Source organism: Tamandua tetradactyla, chromosome 7 (assembly GCF_023851605.1).
Source record: "Tamandua tetradactyla isolate mTamTet1 chromosome 7, mTamTet1.pri, whole genome shotgun sequence".
NCBI classification, from domain to species: domain Eukaryota; kingdom Metazoa; phylum Chordata; class Mammalia; order Pilosa; family Myrmecophagidae; genus Tamandua; species Tamandua tetradactyla.
Window position 1 is genome coordinate 71309588 of NC_135333.1, and position 18722 is coordinate 71328309.

An 18722-nucleotide genomic window follows, 5' to 3' on the forward strand; every position below is an offset into this window, starting at 1 on the left:
CTTGAGTTTTTCCTAGGGTATTCCTAACCAAACATACATTATACCCTCCTGGGACATAATCCAATACTTTCTTATTTTCCCCATCAGCACAACATGAATCTTACTCAGACCAACACCACTGTAATGTCTTTTGTATCCTCAAATCTCTCAACACTTTAATTTCAGGATTCTATTGGGAATCATATGGAAATATAATATATACTTCTTGAATGAATGAGGAACCAGTGAAAGAGATTGACCAGAAAAGGGGTTTATTCATCAGTCTTTGAAAAGGAAAAAAAAAAAAACCCTTCCTGCAGAACAGGGATTCCAGCAAGGCAGTTTTCATCCATCTAGTCCTCAAGCATTTTCTTGATCTGTGACAGTGGAAAGGAAAGTAGATTAAAATGGAATAGGGTTTCCTGAGTAGGCATATTCCTTCCCTTAGATCTTGGTATCATAGTACCTGAGGAAACCCAATTAATGCACTGGGAAATTAAATCCCTTACAGATACCGACCCAATTAGCAATCCCACAAACTGTCTGAGAACCGGGTAAAGGTTTGACAGGGTCATTGGCCTCTCCCAATCTATGTGTCTTTCTATAATAATGTGCAGTGTAAGCAGTACGATGTCTATGAAAAATATTTCGCCAGAATTTTATGGAGGAGGAGATTTGGAGGCCAAGCCAAAGAGGTTCTGACTGCATTTGGAAGGAGAGTGTATTGCTGACCTTTGCTGCAAGGAGCGTTGTACTCAGCAACTGCAAACTCATCTGAAAAGCAGAAAATAAAAAAAGCTATTAGGTGAGGGGAGAGGGAAGGAAGACATCTATGGGATTGAGGTTAGTGAAGGAATCTTTATTGTGGGAAGAACTGCATGTCGGAAACGTCAGCATCATTCATTGGACACATTGCATGCTGCCTTATGTTGTTTTCTTTTCAAATATCTCTACACTCCTTGAGGACAGTTCAGATATTACTTATTTAAAACTCATTTTGTCCTATAGGTGTTTGTATAAATTGATAAATTTATACTATAGGTAGTTTCTACATTGTTTGTATAGCAAAGAGAGGAGAATCAGACTTGATGGAGACAAAATGAAATAAGAGGATTCAATGTTGTATATCACCCCCACACATTTCTCAGATCTAAATTTCTGTGAACAGGGATTTAGTTTTCATATGAAAATCTCTCACACTCACCTGTCTCATAATAATCATAGACTTTCACTATGGCTGATTTCAGATCTCTCACTGGGATGTCTTGCACAACAGTGAAGGACAAACTCAGTGTCTGATTAGTTACCTAGAAAGAAAATGGAAATTAAGCCACTTTCCAGGGAGCTTTCTTTTCTATTCTTTGGATAAGTTTGAGCGTTCATTTATTTGGAAGCACGGGGGAGTCTTTTTTCAACTAAGAACACACTTGAGGGTCCCTAACTTTTGCAGAGAGCCCTCAGAGTGCATGAGAAAGTCCCTAAATTATTTATTAAATAGCTAAATCCACTCGAAAGCACCCACGGATGCCAGAACATGGCTCTGTTCATAGGGGATAAGTGATAATCTGTTTTTATTGATTAACTACCATATCCAGAAATATGGTATAGGTTCACTTTAGCTTATAGAATACATGTGCTGACTCAAAGAGGTATATAAAGGCTTTCTCACTTCAGCCTTGTTTAAATTTCATATAATGTAGTAAACTATAATACCCATCAATGTAGGGATGCATAAACTGTGCTACAACATATAGGTATATAATCAGATGGGCTTATTGGTGGGACTGGTCTCATCATTGTATGATCCAAGTCCTTTCTCATATTGACAGCACCTTCCCCTTTTATATGGATTGTTATGGTGATGTTGATATAATAATTGACTAATCCCAGTGTTCCTTTCCTATGCTATTCATTCCCACCAGACATGCTCACGTTTTGTGGAGAATTTCTTGCTTATGGAGTCATAGAAATATTCATACCCCAATATTATAAAAATCATTTCTACCCATAGTTCCATGTGAAATATAAATAAAGAAGAAAAGGAGAACATTCACTGAAATTAATAATGGAATTCTCAAGTTTCTAGCATGGAAATGATTTCCCCAAAATGCATTTTCTATGATCGTTTTCACCATAACACTTATTTCCCTTATCCCTTAGAGTGATTATTACTTATATATTTTTGCACCCAGGACAGCAGCGCTCTCACCTTATCCAGATAAATCAAGACATGATTGGTGCTAACTTCTGTCCGGCTCACATGGTTGATTCTTTCAAGCTGAAGAAAATTAATAAATCACAAATGTTAATAAAGAGATGAAAAATCTCTGGGGGACTCAGAGACACAAATGTTAATAAAGAGATGAAATCTCTGGGGGACTCAGAGACTTAAAAAAAAAAAATATATATATATATATAAACCAGTTTCTTTTTAATTCTTAAAATAAGCATGAGGGTAGAACTTTAACAAATTTTTTTTTGTAAGCAGAATCAATTATGTGATAAAATTTAAAAGAAAATGTAATTTGGATTTAGGGATTAACATTAGCATAACACATAAATTTATCTGAAAAGAAAGGGAACTAAATATCCTAAACTTGGTAATTATCCATATTTCAAAGTTCAATTCACATTGTATCCTTTAATAAAGGAGCTTTTTTTTTTACCTGCTTTAACTTACAATGATCTCATTTTCCTCTGAATTTCTGTAATTCTATGAGTATAATGTCAATCTGTTATTGTCACATTTGCATTTTCACTGGTCAATGTGCCTATACTTTATCTTCTTCACAAGATTCTCAGCTCCGTGGAATCATTTGATTTTTTCCCTAGTAGTCATGGCTCCTTACAGAGCACTATGCACAAGGTAGATGGCCAAATAAATATCCTAAATAATATTTCTGAGTCTGAAGAAATTATAAGGCTATGATAGAGCTCGATTTAAGGGTATTAACCATTAGTATAGTCTTAGTCAGGAGATACATAGAACATTACATAAAATTGGGTCTCCTACCATTTTCACTGTTGGTTTCAGGGGAATGAAGCCAGATACCATTTTCACATCAGCAATTGCCATGTTGGAGACAGGCCGGCTCCCTGTGTAGCTGAAGAGCCAAGGGCAGAAGCAATTAGGGTTTTTGGTTTTACTAAGATTCTCTCTTTCTATATCCATGGTAGGCATTCAGAAACTCTAAGGACTACATAAAAGTTTTAGATATCCTGCCACGGTAGTTCAGAAATCTGACTGTGTATCAGAATTGTCCGGAAGCTTGTTAAAGCCCAGAGACCAAGCCCTATTCTGGACCAATTGAATCAGTATTTCCAGTGTATGGACCCTGAGCAAGCTGGGCCCTATGGAAGCTTTATCAGTGATGCACGACCTGGGCTTGAGATCTCTAATCTGTGCCAGTTAGTTGATGTATATACTTTATTTTAACATAGTTCCTAATATTATCCCTAACCAAGTTATAATATCTTCCATGGGCAGATAATTTTTGTAAGCCCTGTAGCTACTGGAATATTGCTGCATGTATAATATATATACACATACACATATATACATATACACATATGTGCATTTTATCCAAATATGATTATTTTATATACAATATGAGATATATTTATTGCCCATAGGAGTTATAATCTGAGAGTCACTATTTCCTTCTAGCCAAGCTTTTCAGTGATTTTCCATCACTGTACTGGGTAGAGAGGGAATAACAGAGGATTTCATTACATTAGCAAGCATCCAGATCAAAGGGAGCAAATACTGTTCTTCATTTAGTTATTATTGAAGGGAATTATTAACCTTTAAATACAGAGGATTAGACAGGAATGGATCTTGGAGGCAGGGAGATAAACAGAATAAACCTCATCCTTGAGAAATTCTATTGTGTCAACATAAGAGAAGACATTGCTTCTCAGTAAAAATAGAGCAAACATTTACTGCCACACTGGTTCTGAGTAATGCAAGTAAGCAGTTGTCTTTCTCAGAAAGAGGGAATGCCTCAGAAGGTCTTACCTGACATTCAGTGAAATCTGGAAGCTGGTATGGGCTCTGGCTCCATCACAAGTTTGGGGCAGAGTCTGTACCTCCAAAGCAAAGGGGAACACCTCCTTCTCTGGGAAAATATTGTATTTCAAGGATGTCTGTGGAAGATCAAAGACAAAAATCTATTTTTCTTCTTTCCCCAGTATTCCTTTCAACTTTTGAAACTGTTTTTCTGATTTGGCCCATTGTTTACTCAGTAGGACTTTTCACAAAACAGTTCTTATGAGTCCTTTTGTTCCCACCTGGCCCAAGATTCTCACCTGAATATACACACATCTTTCTCTATTCACTGTGATGGAATACTCGCCAGGCACCTCGGACAATAAGACCTCTTGTAGCAATAGGCGGTTGCTGTTGTCCACTTGGAGATTTTTGGAAAAGGTCTGTGATCCTTTAATAGTCACCTGTGCAATTTTCTCAGTTCTGGTGAAAGTGGCTGCTCCATATTTGGACAGGGCCTGAAGAGCCACCACTGTGTCCTAAAGGAGACAAGTAAGGGAACTGGCTCAGAAGCAATAAGACTTTGAGGGCTGGAACTTTTCCCCAAAGGCCCAGGCTAGCTGCCATAAAGGAGCTTTGGTTTCCTTTTTACCTTCACTACTTAAATTGTGGAGTTCTCATTTAAAGACTAATTATAATCTTTACATAGATGCCAGAACCATAACATTCATATTTATACCTTGGATATATATATATGCCCTAGAAGTTTATTTCTCAGAAAATTGATCCTTTTCTCTTTTTAACTATATATGGGACATGGAATGTGGGAAATACATATGAATGGGTGTGTGTGTGTATTTTCTGGTATTAGCTACTTGCCTACAACATCTTACTTAGCAACTATGGTAATATCTGCTACTACCCAACTAAAGTTCAGTCTGGCTCTCTCCCCAAATTAACCTCTTCTGTTTCTGATGTCAGTACCTCAAGAAAACCTAGGATCCTTTGCATCTTTGATCAGGGTTATGCTTCAGTTTCTCCAAAGGAAATAAAAGATGAATAGTTTGAATTATCATCTTGATTTATTGACATTTTAAATCTGGCCCTCCGTTTGATTTCTTGTGCTTAGTGGATTTGCTCTGTCACATTCTTAGTTCTTATCAACATTGAGCCTAAATGATAGCCTCCAAATAGTAGACTCCTAAGAAATGAATGGTAGCTTTTTAAACAAAACTATTCAATTTTTCATTCATATGGAAAAAAGAAATATTAAATATAGTAGCAAGAGGATATGTGGCCATTTTGTCACATTTTTTTCTCTTTTAGAGGTATACATATTTACAGTTAAATTCTCTGAAGATAAGAATTCCTGCCATGCACATGTGGAAATTGATTAAGATTTTAGATATGGGATTATGTAGTTATGCTTGAGAAGTTGGATAAATAGATAGTTTTATGTTCCTGATGAACAAATATTCATATATGAAGAAGAGCAAGGGAAAGCATGAAATGTGTCAGCTTTAAAAGAAACCAGTTAAAGGGGACCCAAGAATGGAGAGATTTTCAAGGAGCTATTGTTGGGTTTGGGTTTGGTGTAGACTTATGGGGAACAGTTAGAAAGGGACTCTTAGATTCCAAAAGAATGGTAGGAGATATTTTTCATTCACTCTGCAGTAGCCGTTGGGCATAAGGTCCTGGTGCCCCACTACTGCTTTAGACAAGTAAATTTCTTGTTGAAAATAAAAGACTGTGATAATAACACAGGGATGGAGTGGTAGATTGAATTGTGGCCCAGTAAAAGACATGTTCTTTGTCTTCATCTGCATTCCTGTGCATGTGGACCTGTTTGTACATAGGACCCTTTGAAGATGTCTTTGTTAAGATGTAGATTCATTTGTGCATAGGTTCTTCCAAGACCCAAATTGAACAGGGTGTGCCTTAATCCATGTTACTGAGGTATTATAAAGACAAGGCCACAGGAAGAAGCCAGGAATCAGTGGAAACCAGAACAGACCCAACAAGAAAGAGATTGCCATGTGATGGAAGGCAGAGATAAAAGTCAAGGAGCCCCAAGAATTTTAGCAAATCAACACCGGAATGTTAAAGATTTGAGGAAGAAAGCACTGCCTTGCCTATGTCTAGATATTGGACTCCTAGCCTCTGAAACTGTGAGACAATAATTCCTGTTGTTAAGGTAATACGTCTGTGATATTTGTCATAGCAGCTTTGGCAAACTAAGAGAGAAGAGGTCCCACAATTCTAGACAGTTTCCTTTTTAGCCCTCTTTGACTTTCATTTTTCATTATTTTTCTCTGTATCTAAATAGTCATAACTTCTTCCCCATTTCAAGTTGGATTTATAACTTGTTCAAGCCTTTTTCTACTTGAAAATGAAGTAAAAATTTCTGGCAAACCACAGACCTGTGTGGAGGAGAACCCCCCCTGGGAATTTTGTTGCTTTGTGATCCACTTCACGATGCGCGCTGCAGTATTCAGGTCAATTGAGGATGAGGCAGACTGGGCCGTGAGGTAAGCCAGGAGCACGTAGGATGTCATCTCCACCTCAGCAGAGGGAGCCTGGGGTTGGTAAAGATGCCCCACTGGTGCCTTGGGCTTCTGAGCTCGTGTCCAGTGCACAGAATTATCTGGGGGTAAGAAAAAGAGACTCCTAAGTAGCTACATGGTCGTATTTAATTTAAGGTGAAAGTGCCAAAGCCAGAGCTAAATTGAGGTCTGCGCTCTATTTATAACCTCTCAAATCTTACGTAGATGCTTTTCCTTCAATGTCAATTTGAACTTGGTGTGTTTCAGTCAGGATAAGGCAGATAGGTAATGTTGGTGGAGTCAGAAACCTGTAAGTCATCTGTGTTTTCAAACAGTAGCTATAGTTGGGTTGATGAAAGAGAGAAATGATGAGAAACTGCTCTCACTGGTTGTGGATATTTCCTCTTTCTAATGTTATCCACACTTTACCTAGGGTTTGTTGGATTTCCTATAAAATCTATTCTCAAGTGGTTTCTTGTGAGGATCATTGATCAGATTAGATAATGGATGTTCACACTAAGTACAATAGTTCTTAAAATACCAAAGGATGACAAGAGTGTGAAACAATGGGGAATCTTATACACTGGTGGTTAGGAAAACGCTCTTTGGAGAATAATTTGGCAATAGCTACTATTGGGGATTGAATCATAATACCCCATAAAAGACATGTTCAAATCTTAATTTGTGTTCCTACAGGGGTGAACCTATTTATAAATAGCATCTTTTCAAAATGCTATTATTAGTTCAGTGTGGCCAAATAGAATCAGGATGGGTCTTAATCTGTATTACTAGAGGATTTATAAAAAAAGGAAATTCGGATGAAGTCAGTTAGAAAAAGCCACGGAAAGAAAGCAAAGGCAGAGAAAATCATGTGACAGAGGTCTGCCATCATCAGACACTAACAGTTCCAGGAGAGAGCATGGCATTGCTGACATCCTGATTTTGGACTCTAGCCTCTGAAACCATACCCCAGTAAATTCTTGTGGCTTAAGTCGACTCATTGAGTGGTATTTGTCATAGCAACCCCAGAAAACTAAGTTATCCTCAGATGAAGATGTGCTTAGCCTACTAATCAGCAATTATACTTCTAGAAGTATAACTTAGAGAAACTGACACATGTACAAGGAGACATGAATATGTGTATTCACATAGCACTGTTTATAATGACAAAAAATTGGAAATAAGGAAAGATCCATGAGTAGAGAATCAATATATATCAAGCAGTGAAGGTCAATGAACTACAGCTATAGGCATCTATTTTACAGGGGAGTCTCATGAGCATAATGTTGGAATTAAAAAACAAATGGCAAACAAACAAAAAAAACCAAGATGCAGAAGTATCAAAAATATGATTCTGCTCATCTAAAGATTAAGAAAACATAAATTCTGAATATTATTTGGGATACATAGGTAGTAAAAATATAAAGAAACCCATGGAAATAATAATGACAAATTCAGGATAATGGTTTCTTCTGGGGATGGGAGGGGTACACAGGGAACTTATAATGCCTTGGTAATATTTTAATTCTTAATCTAAGAGGGAGGTATACAAGTTTTTGCTAATTAATCTCTTTATACCTTTTAGCATATCTGGAATATTTCCCAATGCATTTTAAAAATGAATAACTAATGGTGCTGGCAAAAGAAGAAATGTAGAAATAAAACATATTATCATTTGCATTTTATTTTCTATTTCTTTGATCCCTCACATTGACCTTGGTATAAAAGAAGTATTATATGAATATGAACAAATTTTCAACACTATTGGTCTTGGGAAATGAGTATAAAATATTAAAATGTATCTATGGGTTTACTTCCATCAATCCTTTCTATGTTTAAAATGATATGATGTTGGCTAAGGGTTGGGTCTAAATTAAGAACTAATATCTAAGTAATAACTAGTATTTTTTAGCATTTACTATGTGTCATGTACTCTACCAAATGCTTTACATGTATTAACTCATTCGATACAACAAAATCTATGAAATAAATGCTATTATTATCCCCATTTTACTGATAAAGGAACTGAAACAGACAAATTAAGTGACTTGCCCAAGGATACATAATAATTAAGTTTTGGAGTTAGGCTTCATACCCAGGAAGTATCTAGAGACTGAGCTTCCAACTACTACACTATACTGCCTCTCATCTCTTGACATGTGATTCGATGAAGAAATTCTTGATTTTATAATGACATAATCCAAAGAAGAGAAGGGAAAGGAATCACAGGAGGTATGAGTAAGGGATTTTTGTAGTACAGTTCTTGATACAGAGGATGTGGGGTGGGAGAAAAACATCAGCTTCTGCTCTCACCTTCCTTCACAGCTTCTTCATTAAGTGACTTGAGCACTTCTTCCTTCTTGTCCTGGTCGTCTGCCAGGGCAAAAGCGTAAGCCAACAATGCCTTGGTGTAGGCATGGCTGCCACGGGTTCCATCCTTTGCCGATTTCCAGGCCGAATCTAGGCAGAACAGGGCATTGCGGACAATGGTGTGCTGTGAAGAAGGAACAAGGAGGGAAACGTACTATGTGAACAGGGAGGCTGGCATTCCTCAGTAAACCCACAAATATAGCACAAGAGGTAAGGATGTTTTTCAAAAGCATTTGTTCATTTTCCTCGTCCTTAAGGATACAGAGAATAACATTTTTTTATTTGTTCTTTTTACATTTGAAAGGCCAAGACAGAGGCCATGTTTTTAGGGCATGTTTTCTTTACAAGGGTGGGGCCTCATAAAGAGAAATACCCTCAGGGCATTACTGGGAAAGTATAAATCTTTCCTAGTGGATTGATGGAATTCTCCATCCATCTGGAAAATATTATCATTGCACATAAGAGAAGCTGACACTTGGCCTTTAGTAGGGTGGTATTTTAAACAGCATCCAGAACTATGCTTCAGTAGGGGAATGAGTTGGTACCTACAGTGGCTGGGAGAGGAATCTCTAGAAGGGCAATGGTGATATAGGCGGAGAGGGTCACTTCATCTTCTACTCCACCCTGTAAATATGAAAGAGGGAGAGATTTGAGAAATTTAACTTCTGAAAATGCTCTTTAACCAGCTCTTTAAATTCCCCTGTGTCAGGGAATTTGTTCTTATCCATATCCGTCCCCATGGGGCAAGGTATCACAAACAGTCTAAAGCCCATCCCCTCGTTCTTGGTGCTATCCAGGTTTGATTTTCCTTTGATATCTTCCCTTAAAAATTCTTATATTATTACATCTTCTCTTTATCCTTATAGCCATCACCACAAACAAATCAGAACTAGCTTCAGGAGCAGTTCACCTTAATGGCATTGTTGAGCAGTGACCCAGAGCTCCTGAAGCAGCCGTTGTCCTTCTGCCTCTGGGAGAGCCAGGTGAGGGCTTCAGTAATGTGTGTTTCATCGATGAAAATGTAGGTTCGAGCCTGGGCAAAAGTCTTCAGTACAAAGGCTGTGAGCCTGGGTAGGGAGGAAAAATGAGGTGGTGATGATATTTACGTCGTTACTATGGCTCTCTAACCACTTCATAGCAAAAGGCTTCATATGATATCTCTTACATTGATATGAGTTATCTGTTGGGAATTATTTTGTGCTTAGAGTTTGCATGTCTCTTAGAATCCTCAATTAACCCACCAGTGCTAGTATTTTCTTTCTAACTCACTTTCTTACTGCTGCAGGGAGTCTAATTACTTCTAATTTTTCTTAGTTTTCTCATTTACTTTAGCAAGGTTTACATCTCTCTTTAGAGATTTGCTTCTGAAGATGATAGAATCATCCCATATAGAGTCCCTATATGAAATACCTTCTTCTAATATTTCTTTGTCTTTGACTTTTTAAAAATAGTCTTCCAGGACAAAATAGTCTTTTCAATAATTGGGCATGGAAGAACTGGATATCAGTAGCCAAAAGAATGAAAGAGGACCCCTACTTTACACGCTACACAAAAATTGACTCAAAGTGGATCAAACACCTAAATATAAGAACTAGCACCATAAAGCTTCTAGAAGAAAATGTAGGGAAACATCTTCAAGACCTAGTAATAGGAAGTAACTTCTTAAACTCTACACCCAAAGCACAGCAACAAAAGAAAAAAGTAGATAAATGGGAACTCCTCAAAATCAAATGCATCTGTACTTCAAAAAACTTTGTCAAAAAGGTGAAAGGCAGCCAACTCAGTGAGAGAAAATATTTGGAGATCACATATCGGACAAAGGTTTGATTTCCTGTATATACAAAGAAATAATACAACTCAACAGCAAAAGAACAAACAACCCAATTATAAAATGGGCTAAAGATGTGAATAGGTATTTCTCTGAAGAGCAAATACAGATGGCTCAAAAGCACTTGAAGAGATGCACATTTTCATTGGCTATTAAGGGAAATGCAGATCAAGACTGTAATGAGATATCACCTCACACCTATAAGAATAGCTGCTATTAAACAAGCAGGAAACTATAAATGTTGGAGAGAATGTGGAGAAACTGGGACTCTTATGCACTGCTGGTGGGAATGTGTACTGGTGCAGCCACTATTGAAGACGGTGATTCCTTAGGAAATTAAATATTAAGTTGCTCTATGACCCAGCAATAGCACTACTTGGTATATGCCCAGAAGAGCTGAAAGCAACAACACAAATACATTTGCACACCGATGTTCATAGCAGCATTATTCACAATTACTAAAAGATGGAAACAAACCAAATGCCCATCAATAGACGAGTGAATCAATAAAATGTGGTATATACATATGATAGAATATTATGCAGCAGTAAGACAAAATGACAACCTGAAGCACATGACAAAATGGATGAGCTTGAGGACATAATGTTGAGTGAAATTAGCCAGACACAAAAGGATAGATACTGTATGATTCCACTTTTATGACCACTATAAAGGTATAATCAGAGGCTTATAATACAGAATATAGGGGACTTAGAGATACATAGAAGCTAGAGATGAGTGAACCATTAGTTAATAAGGTTGAACTCCAACATAAGGGAGTAAATAGGAGTGAGGGTGGTTCTCTAGTGGGTCTATAAGTAGTATTACCATATTGAAGATGAACAAGATTGAAAGGGGTTGTATAGACCTACATGTCCCACTGATTATCACTAGAAATATGAATTAGTGCTTGCAAGAATTACTTCAAAGATATGATTATTGTAGAAACAGGGTTTAAGTCCAGGGTACAGGGGGGAAACTGCTATTGCATGCCATGAGCTATGTTAAAAAGGAAACCATCAGCACTACCAAAGCAACAGCAGAGGTAAATAATAGGGGGAGGGACAAGACTTAAGAGAGGTATAGATTTCCTATTTGGTAAGGGTGTGTTGGTTTTTGTTCTCTTGGGAACAATGAAGTGATTGAAAATTGAGAATGTTAATGAACTGTGGACTTTGGGCCCTCTACATGATGCCCGATGAATGCAGGTGGCTGAAGGATGCACTGGCAGAGAAGTAGATTGGCGAACAATGGTGTATACTCATGAATGAAGGTTATGCTGCTACAAAAAGGAGCAAAGTTGTGAGGTATGAAACGATGTGAATGAACATGTGGGACATTTGGTGAGACAAAATAAGCCAGAAACAAAAGAACAAGAATGGTATGGCTACCTTTAGAAAATGTTTATAAGAAAACAGGGGTCTAGATTATAAGTTTTAGAGCAGATACATTAAGTCTGGAGTGGTGATTATTATTTCTGGATTTTGAGAGGCTGTTATATATATATAACCTTATATTTAGAGATAAGAATGAAGCCAAACAGGTTGGGGTTAAAGTAATTCAGAACATAGGGGTAAGGAAGAGAGTGTCTATATTTTAGAACCCACGCATACTCTTTGAGACCAATGGAAGAAAGGTTTATTTGGTTTGGAACTGAAATTTTCTGTAGTGCACAATCTAATTCAAACTATCTGTATAGCTCATTTGAGCAACTGAAACACAGGAAGCCCAGAATAAGAAAGAGGTCCTTTAATCCTGTATAGATTATTGTAATGCCTGCATACATCCTAGAGTATATTAAGCAGATAATCAAAAAGTATTGGTAAAGTCCCCTGGGGGATGGGAGAAAGCATATGGAACTATTAAACCTTACCATCAGGGAATCCCCTGATACTGCGTCAAATTTTAGGGACACCCAAATCAATAGGCCAAGCCCTCGATCATGAGGCTTACTCTTGTGAAGTTTATGTAGGTAGAAGCTTAGACTATGTATAGGCATGCTTAAGACTTACTTCTGAAGGACTTTTGTTGTTGCTCAGATGTGGCCACAGTCTCTCTAAGCCAAACACTGCAAGTGAAATCATTGCCTTCCCCACTATGTGGGACATGACATCCAGGGGTGAAAGTCTCCCTGACAACGTGGGAGATAACTCCCAGGGATGAATCCAGACCTGGCACAATGGGATCAACAATTCCATCTTGACCAAAAGGGGTAAAGAAGTATAACTAATAAAGTATCAGTGGCAAAGAGAGTTCAAGTAGAGTCGAGAGGTTGCTCTGGAGGTTGCTCTTATGCAAGACCTTGCTACCTATCATAACCTGCCAACCCCCAACCAGGACCATTACAGCCAATTCTAAAGAACATCTAGGGCAATAGGTTCCATGCACTAGAGTAACTTTCCAGAAACGTACAACCTCCAGATGGGTCCCTGGTCCCATAAGATAAGTCCTGAAACCTAGTGCAGCCTCTCCAGAGCATCAGATAGTTATATCTCCCTACCCCATATTAGTCACAGAGCCTTCCAATATGAAAAATTTAGAATTGCCATAGCCCTAAAGAGAGGGATGGAAAGATCAAAGGTGATGATGAAGTTATACAGAGAAGATAGGATTTAACAAATGAATATGAATGCTGAATCATTAAATTGATATCTCTTTTAGTCTCCAGTATTTTAGAGCAGCTAGATGTAAAAACCTAAAATTGTGAAACTGTAACCCATGTCAAACTCTGAAATATGTTCTACAACTAATTGTGGTGCTGTGCTTTGAAATTTATAGCTTTTTGGTATATATTTTATTCTCCATAAAAAAAAGAGGGAAAAAAAGTCGATTGTGATGATAAAAAATATTTAAGCCTTCTAGGCACCTATATTCTGGAGCAGCTAAAAGGAAATGTCTGAGAGGCTCTTATGGTAGCCCATGACACACTCTGGGATCTGTCCTGTAACTACTTGTTGAAGAGTGCTTTGAAAACTACTGCTTTTTTATTACTTTGCTTTGTATATATGTTATACTATACAATAAAGAAAGTTAAAAATAAAAAAAATAATCTTCCAAATCACTGCCTCATTTCTCTTCTCTCGTTAGGCAGTGAATTTATTCTCAGTCAAGATGCATATGCTCTAAAAAGCATAATATAAGCTGAAGTTAATAGGACTTATCTAGAAGTTAACCACATATTCATTGCCATATCATAAAAACACATGGTTATGGCATCTATTTTAGAAAGAATAGTCTGGTGTATTATTAACACAATTTTGGAAGAAAGCTAACATACATGCATTTGAATCTCAGATTTTTTTGCTTGTTTACGTGGAATATTTATCTAATATAGGCAACTATAAGTCTTATAATACATATCTAATAGAGTTACTGTGAATATAATTGTGTTAATGCATGCAAAAATATTGGCATAAAAATAAGAGTTCAAAAATTGTCATTCCCTTACCAGGTATTGCCTTGACTCCTGCCATGTTGCTCCCCAAAGGTGCTGTAGGAGCCATCATGGTGCTTGTAGTTTAGCTCTCTCTGGTAACCTGGAATGGAAGGTTAACGAAAAGAACATGGGTCAATGTGCATGCTAAGGCTAGAGATAGTACTAGAATGTCTTGCTCTCTTGTAACCTTTTCTAAGCTTTGCTGTCATAAGATAAAAGTTTCTGAGTTGTAAACAGTTTATTGGAGGTTGGACAGTGGATAGTTATCATGAAATAAACTGTCATAGCAATATTAGTTGACGATAATTAACTCAAGTCTTCTGGGAAATCAAGTAAAAATATCACTATGAAGTTTTCACTCACTCATTCAGTCACTCACCAGTGTTGAGGTAGTTAATGGCCTTGGATTTGATCTCTGAAGTCAGCTGCTGTGTTTTATTCAAATAATCCAGAATATAGATGTTAGGAGCAAAAAGAACCATATTTTGCTCTCCACAGCCAAAGGGCATCCGGAGAAGATTCTGTATATTTTTCATGGCAGAGCCTAATATGTCTCCTAGGAAATGAGAGAAAGAGAAAGTCATAAAATTTAGAGTTTATAATCCATCAGAATTATTATTATTATTATTATTATTTTACATGGGCAAGCACCGGGAATCGAACCCAGGTCCTCGGGCATGGCAGGCAAGCATTCTTACCTGCTGAGCCACAGTGGCCCACCCAAAACATTCTTTTTTTTTTTATACATGGGCAGGCACCGAAAATCGAACTTGGGTCCTCTGGCATTCCAGGCAAGCATTCTTGCCTGCTGAGCCACCGTGGCCTGCCCCCCATCAGAATTATTAAGAATAAATGAATAATAAACTGAAGTAAAGAAATGACGATGTTTACATAGGGTAAGTCTTCCAGGGACAGAAGTATTATTAGAAACAATAAGCAAGCCAAAGAAAGAAAGAAGAAAGTTAAAAGTGTATTTGTCATTTGGAGTATTTATGGAAAAGACATATGTAGAAGCTGCTAATGCCCAAGTCTCTACTAGAGACTCACCCAAAACTGAGACAGATGCCCGGGCAGATCCTTCTACCACATTCGGTGGCAGTTTCAGGGACAATTTCTCAGATACCTCAGGACCTTGAGAAAGGAACAAATCAGTCATAATGACAATTATTTCTGATACTTATCTTCCTGAAGAGCTCTAAACCCAGAATATAGGACTATGCTTTAGACCTATCTCCTGAAAAATTTGTCCCTTATTGCAGTTTTTCACATCTTAAACATGGATGATTGGGATTCTGTTAATTCCAGAACCACATCTCCTTCCCCAACCTTCCCCGGCCCCATATGTACAGTTATGCTGCAGAATAAGGCTACAAATCAACAAGTGCCCTTAATGTGATTCTACTGCAGCTGCCTTATGGCTGTCATAAGAGAGTTATCACAAGATGATCCATTAAGGGCCCATTATTCAACAATTGCATTAACAAAAATCTGTATATATGCATAAGCAGATGAAAATCTCTGAAAAGGTTCTGAATTCTATAATAATACTATGTCCTTCCTTCCATCAAATTTTACCACATATGAAGACAATAATTTTATGAAAGTTTAGCAATGGAGGTGGCAGGTGAAGATGGGTAATAGTTGATATATAGAAAATAAAATAATTGCTGCCACTGAGCATACATTTGCTGTCATTTTAATCTTGATGAATTGCATGCAGATGAAAAAGAGAGAACTGCAATATTTATCTTCATACTGCATGCCATCCTCAGAAAATTAATATTAAAACCTGTATAAGAAAACTGATGTTATAAACAAAGTTAAAACAAAGGCAAAAGACCAAGCCAAAAAAAAAAAATTGCAGAATCAGCATCATATAACTTAGTAAAAGAAGACAAAACTCCAGAAAATTAATGAGCAAAGGATATGAAAGCAATTCATAAACATACAAAAATAAATTAAAAAATATATCATGAAATCATTATTTTGTGATTAAGGAAACACAAATTAAAACAATATATTTTGCATCCAAGATCTGGCAAAAATTAAAAACTTTGATGGTAGCAAATGATAGTGCCTGTGCAGAGAAATGTATACTGGTTATACTGGTGGGAGTATAAGTTTGTTTAAGTAAATAAAGAGTGGGACGTTTTAGTTCTGTTTACAGCTAGTTCTGCAGTGAATGTGCAGACTGCCTCTGATCAACAATTTTGCAGTGTGGTATCCACACATACTTGCATATGTTTCCAAACCGGTTATTATTATTATTGATACTTATGATGAGAATGATTTTACTAGCAAATAGTTTGAAAAGCCAATATGAAGATGGCTTAAAAACAAGGAAAAACTGTGATATATTGATAGTGTGGAATACTATTCAGCAATTACAGACAAAGAATTAGATCTACAATATAGCGTGGATAGACCTGTAAGACAGGCTGCTGAGTAGAAAATAGCAAGATATAGGAAACAAAAAGGATTCCTCTGTGTAAATCATATATATTCGATATATTTACCTACACCTATAATTTCTAAAGTATTGAAAGAGATGGCAGGAGAGTGACTTTAGCTTTTAATATGATGTTCTATTTTGGCTTTTAAAAGAGAATATGTTTTTGTATAACATGGGTAATTAAAATTAATTTAATGAAATGACTTGATGAATACTCCTAAGAGCCCATAAGATATATCTCATTGAAGAATTCCAAAAGGCTTGAGTGATAAGCACTAAATACTCTTAAATGTGGAAATAAGGTTAAACAGATAGGCAATTATAGTTTTAGACCACATTTTGTGAATTTTAACCTTGATAATATTAAAAAAAAAACAGTCAACAGAAATTAGGAGGAAGACAGAGAGATAAAAAAAAGCAACTCATATATGATGTTTGTTTGACTTTGGTTTTGGATGAGAATGCATTGTGTTGAAAAATTTCTTAGTGCACTAAATTTCTGTAAATGTTTTTGCTTTAGTCTAGAAAATCATCAACATAATTATGTCTTTTACTATATGCTTCTTTAGTCCCTTCTCAAATGACTGCTAGGGCATTAGGTATAGGATTGGCATCAAACAAATATTCATAGGACAGTAATGATAAAGGCCATAAATCCATGGCCTTCAGGAAATAACACAGTCCCTTATCAGACACTGCTGGCTATGCAAAGCTCAGTGTTAGAATATCCTGAATTCAGATATCCATATTATATGCTATACATTCAAGGAAATACCCCCTTTAGCACCTATTCATTTTGATTCTATCAATTTCTATCTACATCCACATCATCCACTCAAAGAAAGACCCTTTGGTGTTTGTACAAGTGCTTCAGGTGATAAAAGCTCAGCATGCATGGGTTAGGAATATTCTGATGATTAAATTAATTGGCCTCTATGAGAATCAGTCTCTTCATTTGTCAAATGTGTTGATGATACTTCTAGTCTTAACTCATAGGGAGAGTGCAGCAATAGTATATAATCATACTTTGAACTTCAAACGCTATAGGAAATGGAGTCATTATTTTAATTATTATGGTTCACACCTACCTGGTGGACAGAACAGGAAGTTGAATGTCACTTCCTTCTCTAGTCCTTCAGGCTTTAGGGGGAAAGAAGGAAAAGTTAGTGGTGATAATGGACTGGGCATTATGGGCATGTGTGCTGATAGGGGAATCATAGATATCTTCATAGTGAATAGAAATATTTGAGCTGATTATCAAATCTATCTAAACAAATTTTATAAGTATAGGGACTATGAACGAGACAGGTTGATAGATGAGAAATGTAGGAGAAAATTCAGAAGGCAAATTGAGAAAGAGAGAGAATAAGAGAGAACGCAAATGTGAACAAAAGAGTAACAACATGAGGCAGGAGGAGGTCCATGTAATAGCTCATGACCATATATTATTTAGCCCTTCTTAGCAAAAGTTGGAACCCCAACCAGACAGATCATTATTTTTCTTAATTCATGTGACCTATCATACAGGCAGGCTTACTTACTTCAACCAACAAGGGCTTGATGATTGTGTCTTTCTTTCCATAATCAGGAACCACAGCCACCTCAGTCCCACACAGCTCTTGAGACTCAACTGCCTCTGCACTCACAGTGAAGTTCACATTCCCTAAACAAAGAACCAAAGAGATGAGTACTATCTCCTCCTTCATCTGCCTCTAAATACCAAGAGGTAGAAGGGTTCAAGGCTCTGTAACTTTTTTATTTAAAAGAACACAGGAGCAGGGGTAGAAGCAGCACAAACCAGAGGAAGGTGAGGAAAGTGGGGATGTTCTTCTGGACATTGCAGAATGAAAGACAAAGAAAAAAATCATTCCATGTGGGTTTTCTGCCTGGGGGGCGGGGGTGGGGTGGGGAGCAATGAGCAGCACTGGATACAAGAATCCCACTGAAATATACAACCCTTGAATAAAGAATTGCCTCTAGGAGACTGTCCCTCACCTAATGACTTTGGTGTTACTGTCCAGGACAGTGTTTGCCGACCATTCCCGCAGACACAATGCGAGTCTTGGTTTTTCTCCACTGGGACAGCTAGGAATGCGGGAGAGGCGTCCAGCTGCACACTCACCTGA

General features: G+C 37.2%; 1 protein-coding gene across 1 annotated transcript in view; it reads right to left on the minus strand.

Moving 5' to 3' along the window:
• Positions 1–260: 260 nt before the first annotated feature.
• The window catches only part of LOC143691466 (alpha-2-macroglobulin-like), a 40311-nt gene continuing 21849 nt past the window's right edge, over positions 261–18722 (minus strand). The window contains exons 20-36 of the mRNA XM_077169972.1: positions 18592–18718; positions 18138–18259; positions 17685–17736; positions 15192–15275; positions 14524–14700; positions 14157–14244; positions 9791–9947; positions 9430–9504; positions 8824–9004; positions 6388–6611; positions 4288–4506; positions 3998–4125; positions 2993–3083; positions 2189–2257; positions 1184–1286; positions 712–753; positions 261–356 (exon numbers count right to left, since the gene is read on the minus strand). Of these exons, the coding sequence (XP_077026087.1) occupies positions 340–356; positions 712–753; positions 1184–1286; positions 2189–2257; positions 2993–3083; positions 3998–4125; positions 4288–4506; positions 6388–6611; positions 8824–9004; positions 9430–9504; positions 9791–9947; positions 14157–14244; positions 14524–14700; positions 15192–15275; positions 17685–17736; positions 18138–18259; positions 18592–18718 (1956 nt within the window). The 3' untranslated portion in view covers positions 261–339. The remainder of the gene's footprint in view (positions 357–711; positions 754–1183; positions 1287–2188; positions 2258–2992; positions 3084–3997; positions 4126–4287; positions 4507–6387; positions 6612–8823; positions 9005–9429; positions 9505–9790; positions 9948–14156; positions 14245–14523; positions 14701–15191; positions 15276–17684; positions 17737–18137; positions 18260–18591; positions 18719–18722) is intronic.